At 24.9% G+C, this 21834-nt stretch overlaps 3 protein-coding genes and 1 long non-coding RNA gene across 4 annotated transcripts; all 4 read right to left on the bottom strand.

Annotated features, from left to right (window-relative positions):
- Positions 1 to 2674: 2674 nt before the first annotated feature.
- On the bottom strand, positions 2675 to 4614 carry LOC133665645 (uncharacterized). The gene is made up of 2 exons (XR_009828774.1): positions 4414 to 4614; positions 2675 to 4147 (listed from the first exon to the last, which is right to left on the bottom strand). It is a non-coding gene; the product is annotated as an uncharacterized LOC133665645 (long non-coding RNA).
- Positions 4615 to 5394: 780 nt separating this feature from the next.
- LOC133667798 (pro-corazonin) lies at positions 5395 to 7584 on the bottom strand. Its single transcript, XM_062087050.1, has 3 exons — positions 7445 to 7584; positions 5669 to 5887; positions 5395 to 5585 (listed from the first exon to the last, which is right to left on the bottom strand). The coding sequence occupies exons 2-3, from the start codon at positions 5885 to 5887 to the stop codon at positions 5481 to 5483; spliced, it is 324 nt and encodes a 107-aa protein (XP_061943034.1). The 5' UTR covers positions 7445 to 7584; the 3' UTR covers positions 5395 to 5480.
- An 870-nt stretch (positions 7585 to 8454) lies between these two features.
- LOC108001979 (mitochondrial fission regulator 2-like) lies at positions 8455 to 11880 on the bottom strand. The gene is made up of 5 exons (XM_062087049.1): positions 11665 to 11880; positions 11275 to 11462; positions 11009 to 11145; positions 10689 to 10935; positions 8455 to 10475 (listed from the first exon to the last, which is right to left on the bottom strand). Exons 1-5 carry the CDS (start codon positions 11671 to 11673, stop codon positions 10316 to 10318), a joined length of 741 nt encoding a protein of 246 aa, XP_061943033.1. The 5' UTR covers positions 11674 to 11880; the 3' UTR covers positions 8455 to 10315.
- A 700-nt stretch (positions 11881 to 12580) lies between these two features.
- Positions 12581 to 21646, bottom strand: LOC108002115 (ER degradation-enhancing alpha-mannosidase-like protein 3). The gene is made up of 17 exons (XM_017063594.3): positions 21512 to 21646; positions 21351 to 21396; positions 21020 to 21120; positions 20712 to 20751; positions 20497 to 20609; positions 20236 to 20389; positions 20031 to 20159; positions 19769 to 19940; positions 19489 to 19646; positions 19323 to 19427; positions 18884 to 19228; positions 18590 to 18754; positions 17707 to 17805; positions 17292 to 17609; positions 17001 to 17214; positions 16794 to 16906; positions 12581 to 16262 (listed from the first exon to the last, which is right to left on the bottom strand). Exons 1-17 carry the CDS (start codon positions 21631 to 21633, stop codon positions 14502 to 14504), a joined length of 4155 nt encoding a protein of 1384 aa, XP_016919083.1. The 5' UTR covers positions 21634 to 21646; the 3' UTR covers positions 12581 to 14501.
- Positions 21647 to 21834: the final 188 nt, after the last annotated feature.

The following is a 21834-nucleotide window of genomic DNA, read 5'->3' as shown; positions in this document are numbered from 1 at the left end:
TTTCTCCCCCTCTCTCCATTTTTTTTCACGGTTGGAAAGCATGCATAGATCATAAACGGGCACGCACATATACCTGGCGAAACCTGGACGGAACGCAACATGTTTATAAAATCATGAGGAGCACGGTGTACCCTGGATATTTACGAAACCGGCATAAATTTATCGCGATTGCCCTTTTAGTCGAGTTTCCCGGAAACCGAATCGGAAAACATCGCTTTCCCTTCTTGATCGTCGAGGGAAATGCTCGATCCCGAATAAAGTTGATGGCGGTATCTCATGATGAAAATTCATGATTTTTCACCATGAAAAATAAATTCAAATCGGCTGGAAATTGTGTCGAATTTGTCCGTGACGCGCACAATCTTCGGAATCATCCTTCAAATTTTTCTTATATTTATTCGTATATTTATTTATTTATATTTACTTCGATCCGATTCATACCGTATGATGAATACAATTTCTCATATTTCAACGAAGGAACGGTCATTTCGTTCTCGTTAAAAGAAGGTTAACCATTGGACAGGCTGGTAGTTGGATACCACCGGTTTCGATCAATTTTCGTAGTCATTAAATGTTCCATGCGTTTCCTAAAACACTGTGCCTAAACGGCGCCTGTTTCCTGCCTGTAAATACGACCTGTTCTTCGTGGCCATTTCTCTGCCTATATTTATATTTTTATTTCTGATCGTTTGCGGTCGACATCGTAGACCGAGCGAATAGAAGGTGCGTTCGAAAATCGAGAATACGCTCCGTGTTCTTTTTTTCGGTTCCGCTCTCTCTCTCTCTCTCTCTCTCTCTCTCTCTCTGGACAACGATGTTTCCTGTTTCGTTTTCAAATTTTGCCCTTTCTCTATCTCGTTGATAACAGGACGTTCGATCGATTTTGAGAAGAAGAGAAAATCCTCGAGGAGAGATCGTAAAAAGATTCGAGTCGAATGTAACGCAAGAAAATTACTGTAATCATAAGTGATTATGTTGAGTTGTATATGGAAAATTGACGATCTGATATCTGTAAAAATGATCGATCGATGAAATTATGAATTAAGTTAATAGGAATTTCGTACAAGCATAAGTTTTTTTAAATGACAAAATTTCGATGAGAAACTCTTAAAATTTTCTGCCTGCCACTTTTTCACCACTTATATTTTTCTGATATAATAATCGATATTTTTGAGAATTTTTTTTTCTTTTATAATAACAGGAAAGTATAATATTGAAAGGGAAATGGCATTCGAAATTTTTTTTCGATTTTTTTTCGAGATAAACAAAAATTTTATACTAATATATATCTTTCTGTATTGCGATATAATTCGTATATTCATTACAGAAATTAAATATTTTTTTTTTTTTCTTATCATTATCCCGAATCAAATTATTAGAAAATTTAATATATTTATCTGTTTGATATTTATTTTTAAACCGCAATATGAAAAAAATATGTATAAAAATATATATACGACGTATAAAAGAATAAAAATATGTGTAGAATGTATATACGAAGTATGGTCAAAATATTTCCATTTTGTCAATTGAAAAAAATTCGGAAATCAACGCCATCTCGCGTTTGGATTCGCGAAGCTTCGACTTGTTACTAGCATAGCAGAATGTGCAAGGAGGTATTCGTAATGTCACAAGAGATAAAGAGGGCAATATTGCGCGAGAAGGATAAAAAAGACGTGCCACTATTTTTGGTTATGTAGCTCCTAATACCTCCCACCATTTCGAAAGCATTGAAGCAATTGAAAATTAAACAATTATTAATTCTCTATTAAAAATTCCCATACCTCTAAGCTCGTATCTTAAAGTTAGAACTTTAGACAAGTTTCTCGTGTGAATTTTAATGTCAAATTCCTTTTAATTAATTATATATTAATGATTAATTAAGTTGTATCGAACCGACGCCATTGATGCGCAATAAGTTTTTCATTAATTCCTCATTAACGTGGGATTTATTCCTAAACGTAAATATGTACATCTGAAACGTTGTTTCCTCCTTTATTTTCACCTATAATTTATATTCATAATTTTTCTATTGTTTAAACCAATAAATAAATTGTTTATTAATCGATTACGAAGCGAGAGTTTGCGATTGCGACTTCTTTGTAATAATCGTATTAATAAATAATTAATTAGAACGAATTTTACAGTAAAATTTACACGAGAAACTTGTTTGAAGTTTTAGTTTCGAGATGCAAGCATAAAAATACAAAAATTTTTAGTAAAAAATTCGTAATTAATTAATTTTCAATATAGTATTAGAAATATTCGAAAGTATTAGGAACTGCATAATCAAAAATAGTGGCACGTTTTTCTATCCTTCTTCTATAATTGTTTTCCTTCTCTAATATGTGACGTCACGAATACCTCCTTGCACATTCTGCTATGCTAGTAACAAGTCGGAGCTTCGTGGATCCAAACGCGAGATGGCGTTGATCCTCGAATTTTTTCAATTCTTCATATATCGTATAAGCAAAATGTATTAAATCTACTTTATTGACAGTTCATAGAAGACACGCTGCAACTTTACGATATTTAGAAATAATTATTTCAAAAGCATTATAAAGGAAACAATGACATAAATTTTTTAAAACGAAGAAAACAATATTAGGAAAAGTAAAAAAAGAAAATTTCGTAGAAAATTTTGTAGAAAAAAAAGAAAAGATAAAACATAAAATATAAAAATATATATAAAATATATTTCAACGTATAAAAAACATATAATGATATATTTCATAATAAGTGCTCGTGTAATACGTATACATTTATAATTAGGTCTTATAAAATAAAAATCTCCAATGTATGTATATATTGAAAGAAATTATTTTTCATTCAGCAATAATAATACAAATATCTTCCACAATATGATCGAAACATCGTCCGAAAAGAATCGAATCAAAATAAAACCGATAATACGATCAAGTACTTCAAGGATCAAGAGAAACAATCCATCCAACGTGAAAGTAATAAAGGCAACGAACAATCGAGGACGGAATTATGCTCGTCAAACGGTTTGTTTCGTACTTTTTCGTGCTTGGTACCACACGAGGGCTCCCTTGTTGCGCGACAAACGACAGCCGACAGACGACAGGTCGAAAAAGACGACGTTCCTCGCGCTAGGAGGCTTCCCATTTAGGATGATTGCCCGATTTTATGTATTTATACCGGTGTTATGTTGCAACCTCCTTCTGTATAGCTGATACTCGTTTTCGTATCGCGAGCTAAACGTGAATTTAAAACTCGTAATGCGACGCGATATCTCGGTGAAATATTACCTCGGATTTTCTAGTTGCCATCCGCGAAACAAACCGATCTGAAATATGCACGCGGCACGAGACCGAAAATCTGGACACAAGTGCTATGCTCAGAGGACTCCTTTACGTTTTACCAGAAAATGTAATTGGTCCTCTTACGATTGAAAATCACTGCTTTCAGCTAAATTTTGAGAGTAAGTTGCGCATCAAAGATTCGTACATCTGTACATCAATATTTTTAAGGGGAAACAAATATATTTCACAAAAATTTCGATCGAAATAAGAATTTCATATGTTAACAGAAAAAAGAAGAAAAGGAAAGAAATGTATTTAAAAAGGAAGAAAGAAAAAGTGCGACGATACACGCATACGCAGGCGTATAAAAGAGCACTATCAGCAAATGCAGTGGTCGTGCATGCGTATTGCAGGCACGGCAAGCACCACCCTATAAAGGACATTGGCGTAGGGTTGTTCGGTTATTCCCTGGGGTATTAAGGCAGAGAAGCGTTTTCGTACGGGCACGTGGCAGTGTGTGGTTGCTCCATGACTGGATGGAGGAAGAGGGTCACCTATGGTTGTTGGTGTCAGTCCCATGGCACGGTGACGACGCTTTAATATTTAATGCGATTAAACTCATTTCGTCCCGCCTCCCGTAATTGGTTTCTGATTAACAGCCAAGTTTTAAGTGCATTGCCCGTGCATGATAGTTATACGCGTCCTGACACTATCAACTAATAACCGTGAGTGCTTCTCTTCTCTGTAACGTGAAACACGCTCGCACGTGAACCGCCATTATTCTCGCATTTATAATTAGCATCGCATTTTATCAATTGCATCGATGGCCTCCCGTTCTCATCCTCGAAAATTAGCAGCCAATTCTCGATCAACGATCTGTCCTATAATCGGGCAAAAACGAATCGTGTTACCATATAATACAATATTAAAGGTATACAACAAAATGAAAAACTAATATCATCTCAAATATATTTATCGACGAAAAATACGAGAAATATTTTCTTCGTTCGACGGAAAAGAATTCGAGGGATTACATATATATAAACTTGGCTTTTAACTCAACTTTTCCCTTTCAAAAATCGTAGAAAATATTTTGTACCCCTTAATCTTTTCCATCGTCGCAAACATAAAAATCATCCTCACCTACCCGATGACGATTGGTTATCAAGCATACAACCGAAATAGAAAGTCTTCGAATTTCAGGCGACGAATTGCAGTTGAAGATAAGTTGTCCTAAGGGATAATCCATGGACTCAGCAGGTGTCTCTATTCGCCAGGGTTTCACTCCATCTTCCGTTGACAGACAAAATCCCCTACGGCGTGCAGTACCAACCCGCCGCGATCTATCCTATTGACCGTCTGTCCAATTAGGACAGCGAAAACTTAATTAACCGTTCGGATGGACCCGATGAAAACTGGATGGGCCGCGGATATCCGCGAGGAGAACTCGATAATTAATACAAATCCAGATATGCTGGCGATTTCGATAAAAACAATTTGCCCGTTAACCATGATTGATGAACGATTACGCTTTAAATCGAACCTGTATTATATATACTGGTGGAGGTGAACTATACACGGGATTGAATAATTGATCACGATCGACGATAGGAACGTGGCCTGTAATTGAGCCGACGAAAATAGAAACGAGTGTGGGAAATCAAGCGAAGACAAGTTGTATTGGAAATGAAGAAGAGGCGAAAGAAAAAGCGTCACAGCAAAGTTCAGTGACACTCGATGCTACTATCGTTTTTCTCCAATCTCCAAGATGGATCGAATTAAATTTAAATTTCACTCGAATGTAAAATGCGTTATCTTTTTTTTTTTCTTTTCTTTTTTTTTCTCTTTCTTCCTTATTTTCTTCTTTCTCTTTTTTCGTGTAGCTTAAAGAACTTTGGCATTTAATAAAATTTTTATATCTTTATTGAAATTTATATTACCGATATATATATATATATATATATATATATATATATATATATATATATACATGTTATATTTATTTTTTTTTATATATATATATTTTTTTGTACGTATATAGGTTCGAATTTGACTGTAATATTTTAATCTTAAATGTTTTAATCTTACGAGTTAAAATAATAAACGATAAATAAACGAGATGATAAAATTTTCATTGAAGATGCTCTTTATTTGATGATAAATAACGCGTAATCGATTAAGCTTTTGCGTCCAAAAATTACAATGTTGATATTATTAATAATTGTTATTGGTAGGAGCAGGTTGTCTATGATCGTTGATCATATTTTCGGAGAAGCTTCTTTTTGGAAAATTAAGCAGCTCACAAGGCATTTGAAACAGCTGTAAAAATAAAAAGTTTTCAATTACAATGCGAAAGAAGAAAATATTTTCTTTCCATTTTTTTTTTTTTTTTTTTTTTTTACTTGATTATTGATATTTCCTTGAAGCAATAATCTCAATTTCTGTAACTCGCAGTTGGCAAAAACATTGTCCGATTGAATTACATTTCTATTCACAAGTTCCTCCAACGATGTGGATCTTTTTCCATTTGTCCAGCCATGACTGTACGTAAACATTTGACACATAACTATTGTTATGGTCAATGATAAGATGAACAAAATTAGGATTTGAGAGTTAACCATCTGGAATATTGAAAAAAATATGTTTATTTTAAAATGATGTGTTTAAAAAAGGAAAAATATATAAAAATTAATTCTTCTTTCCTTAATATTGAAAAAAAAAATCATTGCATTTCTGTTCTTGATATGATATTTCATCGATTATAACTTTTCAATAAAATTTAAAAGAATTTAAATAATATCTCTATAAAGAATCTTAAACATTTTAAAAAATATAGCCAAAAGTTGTTTGTTGATTCCAAATAAAAAATTGATACTTTTCCAAACTTATGTAGAAATCATTATGAACTTAATTCTTCTTGTCATGAAAATTGATATCGTACGTACTTATCAAATACTGTTACGCCATAATCAAAAAAAAAACTTTATTGCAAATTCCGATCAGGCTTATTTTTCATCAGTTGATTTGAATTCATATCTTTTTCTGTGATCGAACAAACGAAAAAAGCAGTTTTAACTCGCGATGCGCAACGAATGCTAAAACAATGGATTGTTCAAGTGTCACGGTTGACTTGCTGGATCAATGATCCATTCCAACAATTTAAGATCTCATAAGCCAGACTGTTCGATTTCTCGGTCACCTGTTTTACTTTTATTTAACAATGTAATTTATTTTAACAATGTAACGAGTGCAATCTAACTTGTAACTGAAAAAAGTTTCTAGTTAAAAACATGATTTTTTTTAATAATAATAATAAAAAAAAAATTTCACGGAAAAAAAATCATCACAAAATATTCAACTGTAAGAAATCCAAGAAAATTATAATTTTTAATTATTTCTTAATTTACTATGTGTACTGCTCTCTGTTCGATAACGATATTATAATGATATTTCTTTGCAAAAAGAATAAATTGCTTATTTGCTTTCTTATCCAAAAAAGATGGCTTGCAAATCAAAATGATGTCACAAATGTTAAAATATATTTATTTTAAAATTCACGCAGCTCAATTGAAACCGCTTTAACACGTTTAGTTTGGATGATGTCTTAATGGCTATCCCTCTCATTTTCATGAATGTTCTAAAATCATGGCTCAATGAATAAAAAAAAAAACAAACAAAAACTATATATTTATCTCCGCGTTCACTGACACACGGTGTCACGTGAGATTTTTTCGAAAAATTTTAGAGTACCTTCGTACATTTCCACGTGCTAATTTTAAAAGAACCATTAACTCTACACGCGTCCCTGGTCATTAAGATAAAAGTAAGTGCTACTAAGTGTCTTATGGATAAGAAACGTGACCAGCATCTTTGTCGCATAGAAACGAGACGGTTTTAAACTTATTGTTGAAAAGTTGCAAAATGCTTCTCCATTATTTTGCACTGTTCTATCTTGAAAAATGATGAAAATTGCAATTTTAACATTATTATTAATAAAACTAATAAAATGAAAAAAAATTGGAACTTACAGTTATTAAACAATAGTTTAGACTTACAATTTAAAAAAAGAACGAAATCGCAAAAAAAACGCAATTTTATATATATGTACATAAACATATATAAATATTATCCTAAAAAAAATATACATAAACATAAATACATAAACGTAAATACATTACCTTAATAGCTTTATGCAACAATACTTAGAACACTATAAAAAGTTCAATGTTGCGAATTCAAGATACTGTCAGCTATGATCCTTTGAAACAGCTTTATATAAGGAAATCTTCTCATACCCTTTATTCGTAAAACTCATTAAAAGTTCCCCTCTCTCAGTCCTTTATACTCTTATACAATATCAAAACTTTCAATTTATTAATAATAACTAGTAATTAACAAAAATCAACAAAAGCATCAATAATTACAAAAATTGTAATAAGTTCAGTAGACCATGAGAAATTGTGTAATAAATTTTCATTGAATTACTAGAAGTTTCTAGGGGATTATTAAATGTTCAAAATGATGATCTATACAAGATAGAAAGATATCTCTATATATTTATAATTATTGAACAATTAATGCATTAACAAAATTTAATTACATCGTAAAAGAATTAATTAAAATTTTTTTATCTTCCTTCTTTACGATTTTTTTATCCTCCTTATTTTAGTTTTTATTTTATTTTTAAGAAATTGTTACGTTTTTGAAAAAAAATAAAGTTTAAAATATTTTTAAATATATACATTTAATATATTTAATCCAAAATTTATTAGTAATTCTATTTCAAAAATATTGTTAAATATATTTCTTTATAATTAATTACATTAAATTACAATTAATATTTTTTTATCTCATTAAAATATTATATTAATATTTATTTAGATTGTTTTTTAAATAATGCAAAATTAATTTTAATAATAAATTTAATATCATATAAAAATATATAAAAATTAATACAAAAAATACAAAACATTATATTAATATTTATTGTTATTTTTCAATTATTTTTCAATTATTTTTTAATTATTTTTGTGGTAATAATATATAATATATAATATATATTGTTTTTTTATGCAAATAATAATGCAATAAAACAATTAAAAGAATATCATAATATTTTGTGAAGATAATTATTATAATATTTTTAATATTTCATGTTTTTAATAAATAAAATATAGAAAAAAGTATATTGTTTATTGTTTAACAATAACATTTATTTTTTAATCATTGGTAAAAGCTTCATGTATAAAACAGATCTTCCATACAATATTTCTAAAGTACATTCAGTCTCTGCTACAATATCCTTTCCAATTGAGATTCCTTACATGCATTCATATGAGAAAATATTCAAAAATATGAATTTTATGTTATTTTTATAAAGAATATTTATAAAAATTTTGAATGATAACTTGAATCAATCAAAAATTATTATAATTTTTACATAATTATAGTTGTTAAATTCTTTATAAAAGCAACTGAAAGTTGAATAAACTTAAAATTTATCATAAAATATGCATCAAGATCTTAATATTAAAGAACAATGTTCATAATCTTCATTATGCGTCTTCATTATGCGTGCACATACTATTGAATATTCGTTCTTTTACAATTATGAAAGCATATTTTAATAAAGTAATCACTATTATTAATTATTATATTAACTAGCCTGTACTAATGATTTTATATATTAAGAATATTTGTATAGCTTTCTATGGCACAATATAAAATATGAAATTATTAAATGATTTTTTAATATCACAATAATCTTATCTAAGAAATTAGTTAAAATTTAAATGAACTTAATATTAAATAACATAACTGTTGCACATTAAACTATATCTTAAACTAAACTTAATTATATCTTAAATTAAAATCCATTTCTTTTTTATTATAATAAAGCAAAAATGAGGTTCTTTCTTAAAAAATAAATCTAAAAAATATTGAATTGTAAACTGTATATATATAGCAGAAAATTTTATAATTTATTATTAATTCTTTTACAAAATTAAAATAACTATTATATTTTTTATTATATATTTATTATATATATTTCCACAACTTATATGAAATTATGAAATTAAATCTATAATAAATAATTTTAAAAAAATTGTGAAAAAATATTTAAATATTTCTATTTACAGAATATACATTGAATAATTTTTCATTACTAAATAATTTTCTCTATTAAAATTATTATTATTTAAGCAATAATTATTTTGCTTATTATTATTATAAAATATTAATATTATAGAATAATTTAAATATGCATTATTTTTTATTTTTTTCAAAAAATTATAAAATTATTATTAAAGCAAATTAAATAAATTTTTGATATAACTATTTTTGATACAACTATATCTTATATTTTATATTTTATAAAATAAAAAAATTCTAAAATAATATTCGCAATTATATAAATTTAAAGGTTTAGAATGGCAAATGGTTATTGCTCTTCATAAAAAGAACAAATTCTAAAACAAAATCATAAAACAACAAATTCTAGATTTTATGCTAAGTTCAAACACAATTTACTGATGTTTGGTTTTATATAATTATTTAAATTTGTAAAAAAATATAAATTTTTAATGTATAAAATATAACATACATACATTTTCATAATTTTTTTTCACAATTTCAATAATATGCTACATGTATTATATGTTTATTGAAAGAAAAAATAGTTATATTTTATGAAAATTTAAAAATATCAATTTTTTTTTTATCAGTTTACAATCCAATATTTTTATCAATGTCAATATAGAATATATTATCTTTGGTTACATATGTATACGTATATAAGTATATACGTATGTATACATAATAATTTTTAAAAAAAAGATATTAATTTTTAAAAATTAATTTCTGATACAAAATACTAATAATTATAAGTTCAGAAATATTCGACAGATTCATTTTGTTATTTATATAACCTATAATGCATAAATATTGCAACCAAACTGATTAATTAAACTTATTATCTTATCATTAATATCATTCATAATGTTCCATGATACCTTCATTCCACACATTGATAAACATTCAATCTACTTTCATACATCACTTGAGAAAGAATCATTCAATGTCAAATTAGCTGAAGAGTTTCTACTATCAGTTGAATTCATTGCAATGTAACGTCTTCTAAGTATTTCTTGCAAATCATTACATGGACTGTTGTCTCGTTTTATACGAAGAGGTCGTCCTCCAGGTGATCTAAAAAAATATATATAAATGCAATTGTAAACTAAGGAGATGATCATAACTAGCATGACTGATGATTCAACCACAAAAATGATTCTAATAATGAACTAAGCTTCAAAAAAAAGAAAAAGTTTTTATATTTTTGATTTATTTTTAAGTGTTAAGTCATTTTTTTTCTGATTATATATCAATATAACTATATTAATAAAATAAAAAATAATTTACCTAGCAATTGGTTTTAATTTAATGCTATCAATATCTTTTAATACATCTGTCATAGAAATTTGAGAAGCAAATGGACCTCTTTTGCGATCTTCGACTTTGTGATCTTGTAAACTTGCTCTTCTTGCAATATGAGGAGTCGGTGGTGGTAATGGTGGTGGTGGTGGTGGTGGTGGAGGAGGTTGTTGTTGTTGTGACTGTATTATGTTTTCACTATCCATCCCATTTGTTAAAGAAGCAACAGATGTATCTAAATAAAACTTAAGTTAAAATAAATATGAAACATAAACAATAAAACAAATAAATATTTCAAATATACATACATCTAGATTGTTTATTACTTTTAACTATTGCTGAAACTTGTTCCCTAAGTTCTTGAAGCTCTTGTTCTAAAGCAAGTAAACGAATTTCAGATCCAAAACTAATAGGCTCCAATAAATCTGGTCTAACATTAGACAATCTATCAATAAAACACATTATTAAACATAAATTAGTAAATGTATTGAATTAATGCGAAAAAATTTTAATATATATGTATATATATATATATATATGTATATATAATATGTATATATATGTATATATAAACCTTGCAGATCCATATCCATTTGTATCAATATAATCACCACTAGTTTCTTCATTAATCATAGAACTTGTCATTGAATGCAAGGGTGTAACACTAACATATATTTTTGGTGGTGGTTTCAAAGGTAACATTGAACCAATTCTACGAACAATGCTTCTTCTTTTTCCATAATATTTTAGTGGTTCATTCATCTACAACAAATATCAAATTTATATATATTTAAAAATTAATAAAATTATTAACAAATAAAAAAATATAAATAAAATTCTTTTTTAATTTAAAATAAGAATATATATTTCACATAAATTTCTTAGATATTATGATTTGAATGGTTAATAACACATGGTAATCATATATTACTTGCTTTGCATACACATAAAAACAATTTCTTACCTTTGACATTATTTTTCGTTTTTTTATAAATTCTTTATTTTCTTATTCACTTGTTAAAACGAAATGCATATATCGTACACTTAATAGAGTACATTAAGGTCATCCAAAATTCAAAATTAAAATAGCTTCTTCCCATTGACGCAAAGCCAACATCTGACGACAGGTTGTCGTAACACGAAAGCGCAAACTCCAATGAAAAGCGGCTTTAAATAAAACAATTACAGCTTTAATAACAAGAATTATTAAAATTTTTATTTATTTATGTTTCTTTTCACTTTTTATTGCAATTATAAAATTTGCTTTGTATTATTATTATTATTACATATATATAATATATTATATAATATTAATTATATATATATATTGTATTATATATATTATATATATATATATATATATAATTATATATATATATTGTATATTATATATATAATTAATATTATATAATATATTATATATATATTATTAATATATTAATATAAATTAATTTTTAAAAAATATTATATTATTCATCAAATATTTGTTGGTACTGTGTATTATTTATTTCTATTATTTTTCAATGTTAGTATTTATTCATGTATGACAGATAAAAAATTGATATAGATAAAAAAATTATTCTATAATTTAGCAACAATATCAAATAAATAATTATTTGCATTTGTTAATTAAATAAAGTTATTTATAAAATAAATTAATAATAAATAAATAAAATTATTCATATATTATAGTTGTAATAAATAATATATATATTTATATATTTTGAAAAAGATAATTTTTTTATAAAATCTATAATAATTATATCTTTTTTCCTTTTAATTAAAATTATAATTTATTAATACTAAGAAAAATTTCATATTTTATTTGAGATTTTAAAATTTTTATGGGAAGAATTAAAAGAAAATGTTACGAACTTAAATATTCATACGAAAGAAATTAATAGTTTAATTTAAAAAATATTTACATGAATATGCATTTTCAATACTTAATCGTTCAAAAAATTTCTTCATTTCAACAGTTTATTCACATTTTTAAATGTAACGTTCTATTTATGTACCAAAAACTTTTAACAGATTTGTATCATATACATACATTCGTTTTTCTTTTTCATTTTCATATAATAAACAACAAATTATGTATGTGTGTGTATGTGTGTGTGTGTGTGTGTGTGTGTGTGTGTGTGTGTGTGTGTGTGTGTGTGTGTGTGTGTGTGTGTGTGTGTGTGTGTGTGTGTGTGTGTGTGTGTGTGTGTGTGTGTGTGTGTGTGTGTGTGTGTGTGTGTGTGTGTGTGTGTGTGTGTGTGTGTGTGTGTGTGTGTGTGTGTGTGTGTGTGTGTGTGTGTGTGTGTGTGTGTGTACACATATATAAATTAATGTATGTATATATATATACTATATATATACATATTAATTCTATGCAAAATAATAATTACTTTAATTACAATAAATTTTGTAATGTCCATTTTGGCATTCATTATACAAACTTTTATATGGTAATTGCAGAACACATACTTAATATACACTTATTTATATAATATTTACATTCATAATCAAAGTCACATTCTATAAAGTTGATCTAATAAATTTAAGATATATGTATATGATATATATTTTATCCCATATATCCTAAATTGATTTGATTTAAAACATATGTATTTCTTGTGCATTTTATATGGCACATAATAAACCTATATTCTTATATGATAAATTTGAAATTATTTTACAAAATATAATTTGTAAATATGTTACAAGCAAAAAAAAATATATAGTATAATTTTCAGGAAACCAAAATATTATGAATTTTTACATAAATCCTATTTGATATATTGCCGCTTTCATTGTTATTATCTTTCCTATATATCACATAAATGTACATTGTCGTTTGTACAATTTTTTATATACATATATAAGGCATAGATTAATAAACAGATTTACATAAACAGAAATTGCAATTATATTACTTAATATTCAATTAAAAATATATTTTATCTTTGTATCTTTAAAATTATCAAAATTATTACAATTATAATAATAAAATTATTATAAAGAAAAAATTTTTTTAAAATTGTATCAATAATTTATACATTTGTTTCTTTAATAAAATATAACACATATTTTAATAAAGTTAATATACTACTATTGTATTTAAAGAACATCAGTTTTATACAATTATATTTATAGTTTGAAACTATTTAATCATAATAATTATCATTTATATTTTTTTAAAATAAAAGTTAAAATTATACTGTAAATGAAGAGCATAATATTCATTATTTGAAATATTAATTTATATTGTCGATCATGGCACATATTTGAAGCACAGAAACATAAAGAAATAAAATTCTAAATATGTATAATAGTAATTAAAAATTCTTTATCTAAAGAAATATGCTGTCACATTATACTGTAATGTGCACAAGAAATATATGTTTAAATTGTACATATAAAATTTACATTCATTAGAATTTTAACTGAATATTCTGTCACAACCTCATTAGGATAAATGTTTTGTGCAAACTGTTATGTATTATATGGCTTTTTTATAATTTTATTAATTTATTTGAATAAAAAGTAAAATTAAATTCTTTTATAAGCACCAGTTCTATAGACTTAAAGTATTGTTCTAGTCATTTGTATCACTTTCTTTTATTTGATAATTAATATTTTTCTAAATTAAATTTTATGTGTATAAAATTAAAGTTCACTGCATATGTTTAAATTTAATGCAAAAATATTAGATGCAGTGTAATTAGAATTGCCAAAACTTGTTGTATTTAGAAATTTGCACTTAACTTTTTATTTAATATTCAATATTAATATTTTAAAACTTAAAAACTTTCATTATAATTCATCATCGATATGTTTGCTTTTGTGTTTCTGTACATTAACTTTCTTATTTGTAAATTCATTTATATGTTTTTCATTATGTTGTAGTTTATTTTTATCTATAGAATTATAATTTGTATTAATAGTTTCTAATTTTTTTGGAACATTAATAAAGTCTTTATCTTCTTCTTTAGAAGTCGATATATGATTTTTATATTCTTTAGGCAGTTTAGAGGATATAATTTTATAATTATTTTTATTTAAATGAATAGAATTATCAACAGAATTTGGATTATTTTCCTGATTATATTGTAAATTAACTATTTCTTTTCCAATTTTTTGGTATAAATTATTTTTATCTTTGTCTATTGTTCTACTGTTTGTATTTATTTGTGCATTTTTTTCTTGAAAATCATTGTCAGATAATAAGGATTCTTTATGTATTTGTTCATCAGCACTGTTATTATTAGTAATTGTTTCTTGAAATTCAATATTATTTGATTGTACATTTTCTAGAGAATTTGTAATTTTGGTAAAATCTGCTAAAGAATCTATATTTTTTGTAAGATCTTTAATTTTATTTTTTATAAATTCAATTTGATATTTTATTCTATTTTTTAATGTATCAGTTTTACTTTGATTTTGAGAAGAAACATTTAAAACTACTTTATTTGAATTACCAGCTTCTTTACTTATGTTATCTGTTACATCTCTTGAAATTTCAATATGTTCTTTATATTTTCGAATATTATTTTGTTCCGAATTTTTCATAGCTTTTTCTATTTCTGTTAATATAAAATATTCAAAATCTTCAAATTTTCCCACTTTAAGATCATCATTGTTTTTAGACATTTTAGAAATGTCTTTAGATTTTATTTCTGTTTTACTACTTTCATTATCTATCATAAAATCTATAATTGTAGAATCTTGACCTTTAATTTTCTTTAATACATCCAATTTTTCAAAATTTTTCAAATCATTCTGCCAATTATCAATTATCATATCATAATAGAAATTTTTATCTATTATTGATTTTTCTAAATTTTCTTCTGCTCCATCAGTTAATATTTCACGATATTTCTTATGAACACGATCTAATAGAGCAAGATGTTCACTTATAATTTCATCTTCCATGTCAAAAATACCTGGTAATAATTGTTTTAAAAACTTATAATTACTAGCTTGCGCGATATTAAATTCGAAAATTTTGAACAATTGTTCAGTATTTGGATTTTCAGACCGTATTGTTTTTAGCATTGTTGTGACTGTTTTCATATTTAAAACCATAATATCCATTTTTGTTAATAAATATTGTTTTAATAATTTTTGCTTATTAATATCCATTAATTGGTCCATTTTCATAATGGACGGATTTGGTACGACTACAGCTAATTCTTCTAAAAACCACGCAACTTTATCTCGTAAAGATATTTTTAGTATTTTATTATCCCCATTTCGTGACTTTACTATCCAATTGTAATAACTTTCTAATATAAAACTTCTGATTTGTAAGCTTGTCTTTTGCTTAACATCCAAGTATATATGATTAACAAAAAATTCTTTCATCTGTCGCCATTGTTTTTCTATTAATGTGTTGTCCTCTGATTCTTTCGTGAGTGGAACAGATATGTAAGACGACGTAATTCTTACTTCCCCGCCAAGTGGATCTTTGATAATTTCAGCGCGTAGATTGTAAAAAAAGATTATGTCCTTTTCATCTTCTTCATGCCTAATCACAGGAACCATGTCCAAATTTGTCCCACTGCTTGGAGATGTCTGTTATAAAAAAAATATCTCTCGATGTTTAGTTTTATTTTATAATTTGTATAAAAAAAAATTATAAAAATTTGATTTTAGAAAATTATTTATCTAATGACCTGAAATATACTTGTTACAAATATACACTAAATTAATACGTAAAATAAAAAAGGAAAAATAAAAATATAATAAAAATATAATATATATAATATATGTATATAACAAAATTAATAATTTAATTTCTTAGAAAATATAAAAACTCAAATAACAATTTATAGTACATAATATTCAGTATGAATAAAAAATATATCTTTATATCGTTTCAATATAAATATTATAAATAGTAAGGAATATCTATGTTTTTATAATCGATTTTGAAATAATATTTGACATTGCCATCTTATATCATGTAACATATTTGTAATAAGAATAAAAGATTTTATCAATAATAAATTATAACAAAATAACTTAGTATCGCTTCATATGAATTAAAATCCAAAGAAGAATGTATTCAATAAAAATTACTGCAAAACACCAAGGAATACAGACCTGTGGTGTCATTTGTCGCGTAAGAAAAGATTTTAATGATCCCTTTAATCGTTCAAACATTGATAAATCAGTAGGTGCTTTCAATTGAGCATCTTCTTTTGAAAAAAAATTTCCTAAAAAAAAATAACAAAATAGGTGAAATATTTGAAATATATTTGAAATAATAAAATATATAAAAATATATATAAAATCTTATTAATATCTTACCAAGAGTAACTGTAAGATCACCATTTGCCATGGTAATTGCTTTTAATAATTCAGAAGCCTCCATACTGAACAAAAATACAACTGGAATAGCTACATCATCTACTTCTTTTCCATCTCCTGACATTGCAAATATAGGTGAAGTTGCGGCGCTAGAACCATCTATATTATCTAATACTATTCCAGCAACAGCACCCGCTTGTTGAATGCGTCTTGCCTATTATATTTAAATAATTAAAAAAAATTTTTTTACAATATACTTTTTATAATATAATATAAATAGAATATATTTACCTTTTCAATAAACATACAACTACCTCGACCCATTATTGCTATTTTGCCTGTTAGTTTATCTGCATTATGGAGATCAGTACATGCAGTTGATGGAAATGTAAAAACAACTTTTCCGGTTACTTTGTTCAATCCTTGTAATTCTAATCCAAATTGCGCTGGTCCAGCTAATAATGTAATTATTTGAGGTGGATTTGTGTTTGGTTTTACAAATGTAACAGCTTGTGGTTTAGTATCAGATTGTTGAGATTGCATTTTACTTATTTCAACCATTTCTTGCATAAATAATAATCCTTCTTCTGAATCTTGTGGTGTTTTTGCCTATAATAAATTAAAAATTATATAATTTATAATTTTTAAAATTATAATAAACAAAATATTTAAATATGTTAATAAATATAAAAAAATTTTATTTTACATTAGAGAATGTATGCAATAATTGCACACGTCCATCTGCCAAAGTTAAAGTTGTTATTCCCATGTCACTCAATAATTTTAAATGTTCCAAATTATTTGCCTGTTGTAAAAAATAATAACTTTTAATATTTAAATTATATATAATAGAAATTTAAAATTATTAAAGATTAAAATTCGAAAATGTTTGGTTGAAATGAAAATCTTTTTTTTTTTTGGAATCGAATTCTTTTCCAGAAGTATTCATTACTCAAAAATGTATTCAATTTTTTGGAATTAACTTTTTAAAGCACATTCAATATTATTATTAATTCAATATTATTCAATAACATTTTTTATATCATATTAATATATTAATATATCATTTTTAATGATTTTTTTTTTATAATTTCAAAGTTTTTTCATAAAATAATTTTTCTTTATTTCATTATCAAGTAACATTAAAATGATACTTTTTCAAATAATTTTTTTTTATTACTAGTAATATTGTAACGATAAATAGAACAAAATTCGATAAGCAATATTAAACAATATTAAAAAAAATTTTAATAAACTTTTATATATGAATTTAAAAAAAAAATTAAATCTATTTATAATTTTATGTATTATTTTTGCTTTATATTTTTACTATTTTACTATTTTATTATTTTATTATTTTATTGTTTTTTTATTGTTAACTTAAATATAAAAAATATCTTAAAGATAGGAAATTCAAAACTAATCATGGTTGATTTAACTAATTCTGAAATAATATCGAGTTCTCGAAATTCTCGATCTTCTAAAATGCTAGTATATTATTCAATTCCATACTTTCACACTCACTAAATATATTAAAATCCATTTTTGAGTTCTTTTGTATAAACATCTATACAATAATATTCCTTCACCTGAAATTGTGCAGCATTCAATCTTCTTTTTATTGCACGTCTGGGATATACATCTTCTACCATGTTTCTTAAAGGTTGTCTTACTGATGCAGGAAATAAATGTAGACTGTTGGGACAAGTACGATCCATTTCGTCCACATGTACAATATCTCGTTCAAAATCTTGCTTTATTTTATAAATTATAAATATTAAAAAATATCTGAATCATATTAATCTTATATAATTTTTTAATATAAAAATTGATAATTTATATATTTTGATACAGATTTAATTAAACTTATTTATTATACTTACCGAAGAAATATTAGTTCTTATAGAAGCAAGTGTTAATGGTAATAGATGTCCCTCAGTTGTAAAAATAAATTCATCCAAATCTAAAAGTAGTTCGCCTGGCTCCGCAAATAATAGAAATAAGTATTTAAAAGTTTCTGATAATACGAAGCTATCCATTGTATCATCATGCTTATTAGTTCTAACATCTGATACAGCTGCATAACCACATGGTACTCTGGCATAAGTTTGTAGACTTTTGAGTACCTTACGCCCAACTCCTAAATAATAATGATCACCAGTAGCACGATATAAGAAATATGTTGATTCTAGAAATTCTGGTCTTAATGGATGATGTCCCCAATGTACCTAATTATATAAATAAAAACATGCATATATTAATATTCAATTAAGATTTATTTATTCATCTTAAAAAATATAAAATATTACAAATATTAAAAACCTGAAAATCAGTAGTAAATGCTTCTGGTATAAAATTATGTCTCTGCATAACTTGATATAACATTTCATGTGTTTCTACAGCTGGTTTAATATCGCCTTTTAATACCTAAAAAATAAAAATAAAAGAATCAAATAAATATAAAAAAATCAAATAAATTAATATTCACCTGCAAACCAGGCCAAAAGGCTAATAAAGCATCCATAAAATTTTTTGAATTTGTATTTGGTCTATGCATATGTACATCCAATAACATTGGTCCTTGACTTACATATTTCATTACAGCTTGATAATGTTTATTAAAACGACCAAGATATTTTTCATCACCTATGTATTATAATTAAAAATTTTTATTATTTTAATTTAATAATATCTTATTATTATTAAAAATTTTATAATAAAATTATAAAATTATAAAATTTTAATATTAAATAAAAAATTATAATTACCTAATAAAATATATGCTTTAAGACAATATTCATAGTAGGAGTCTATACCTGCTCCTACACCAGAATCTCTTCTTACCCAATCACCGGAATGTACATTTAACACAGACCCCATTAAATCAGTACCACGATGACGCATTCTCCATAAAACATCCATTGCTTTCTGTGCTTTTTCCTATTTAATATATAATTATTATTATATTATTTTTATATTATATTAAGATTAAAATTCATTTTTATGAAATATTATCACAAAATATTATACTTCAAAAATTTGTTCTCCTGTTAATCTTGATAATGCTGCCATTTCTAAAATCATACTACCTGCACAGGCAGTACATGTTTCTCGTGATACTTCTAAAGGTACATCTTTCATACCATATTTTAAATTTATCTAAAAAAATTACATTCATGAATATATTTTAAAGAATATATAAGAAGAATATTTCATTATCAAATTAAAATATTACTCTGCCATAGGGTATTCCTGTAGTTGTATTAAATGCAGGTAAAAATCTATATCCCAAATCTTTGGCTAAATTTAAAAGTTCACCTCTATACCATGGCATTATATCAGCTCTTTGTTGTAAATATTCTGCTAATATATGACCACTTAAAAGACCCCTATCAAAAATAAATTATTTTAAATAATATTAATTATTAAAAAATTAAATAATTATATAAACTATATAAACTATAATAATATATTAAACAATCATGAAGCATATTACCCAAGCATTCTAATATTAGTTTCAAATAGAGAAACAATAACATCAGTATCAAAGCTAACATCTCTGACAACAAGTTTAACTGCATGTTCAAATTCTTCCAAATCTCCTAATACCTAAACATTAAACGCATAAAAATGAATATAAATTATATTTTGTTATATATATTATATAATATATACATAAGAAACTTATTAATATAATTTCAATATCCTTACCACAAGTGTATCTAAGGTATCAACCAATGTAAGAGAAAAACTGAAAATATATATATAATATAAATATATATATATATATATATATATATATATATATATATATGTGTGTATTTCTTTATTACAATTTTTTAAATAATAAATATTAATAATAATAATAATAAATAATAATCATTTAAATATATATTGTTAAAGAATTTATTAATTTAAAAGTATAATAAGCTATTTTTTAAATAAAATTTAAAAAATAATTGATTTATTAAATTTTATTTCAAATATATAATAAATATATAATAAATTTTTTTCCTTACTTTCCCAATGTAGAATCTATGTCACCTCTATTTGGTTCTGATCCTCTGTATCTTCCTTTACAACTTAATGGCATTAATTCATCAGCAGGATATGCATTATCCTAAATATAAATTTATTTATTATTTATTTGAATTAAATTAATTTTAATGAATAATAATTTAATATCTTATAACAATTAAAAAATTATATATATGATTCATAGTATAATAAATTTTATTACTTTATATTTATATAGGTTTCATTAAATTTTTTAAAAAAATTTAGTTTATATTTATTATATTATATTAATTTATATTATTTGAAAAATAAAATTTTTTGTACAAACTTTACCATATAAGCATTGTATGCATGACAAAACATATCTCTAGCTTCTTCCCTGCAAGTATAAAAATATATGCAAAAAATACATATAAAAATATTACTTTAATTATTACTTTAATATTTAATATAAAATTATAACATTTAATATAAAATTAAGAAATGATACAAACTTTAATGCTTTCCGTTCTTCTTTGCTCATATATTCCAATGGATCATCTTCAGATGCAACTAACAATGCTTGTATGCTGCATCCAAACATTAGTAATCCCCAAATAAATAAATCACAAGCCATTTTCTTTATATTTGAAAATATATTCCTTTTGATGTCAAGATCTTGTATTTGTAATAGCACACATGTTTTTTTTATATACTTTGTAATTTATTTTGTCAAAATATCATTATTGCATAATAACAAAATAATATATTAAAGTGCAAATGTTATATGCACTAATTTAATACGTTTCCTATTGATATTTATCTTCCTGTATCTTTT

The sequence above is a fragment of the Apis cerana genome, linkage group LG1 (assembly GCF_029169275.1).
Source record: "Apis cerana isolate GH-2021 linkage group LG1, AcerK_1.0, whole genome shotgun sequence".
Classification (NCBI taxonomy): domain Eukaryota; kingdom Metazoa; phylum Arthropoda; class Insecta; order Hymenoptera; family Apidae; genus Apis; species Apis cerana.
The sequence above is the reverse complement of the archived record's forward strand: the minus strand, read 5'-3'. Positions and strand labels throughout refer to the sequence as shown.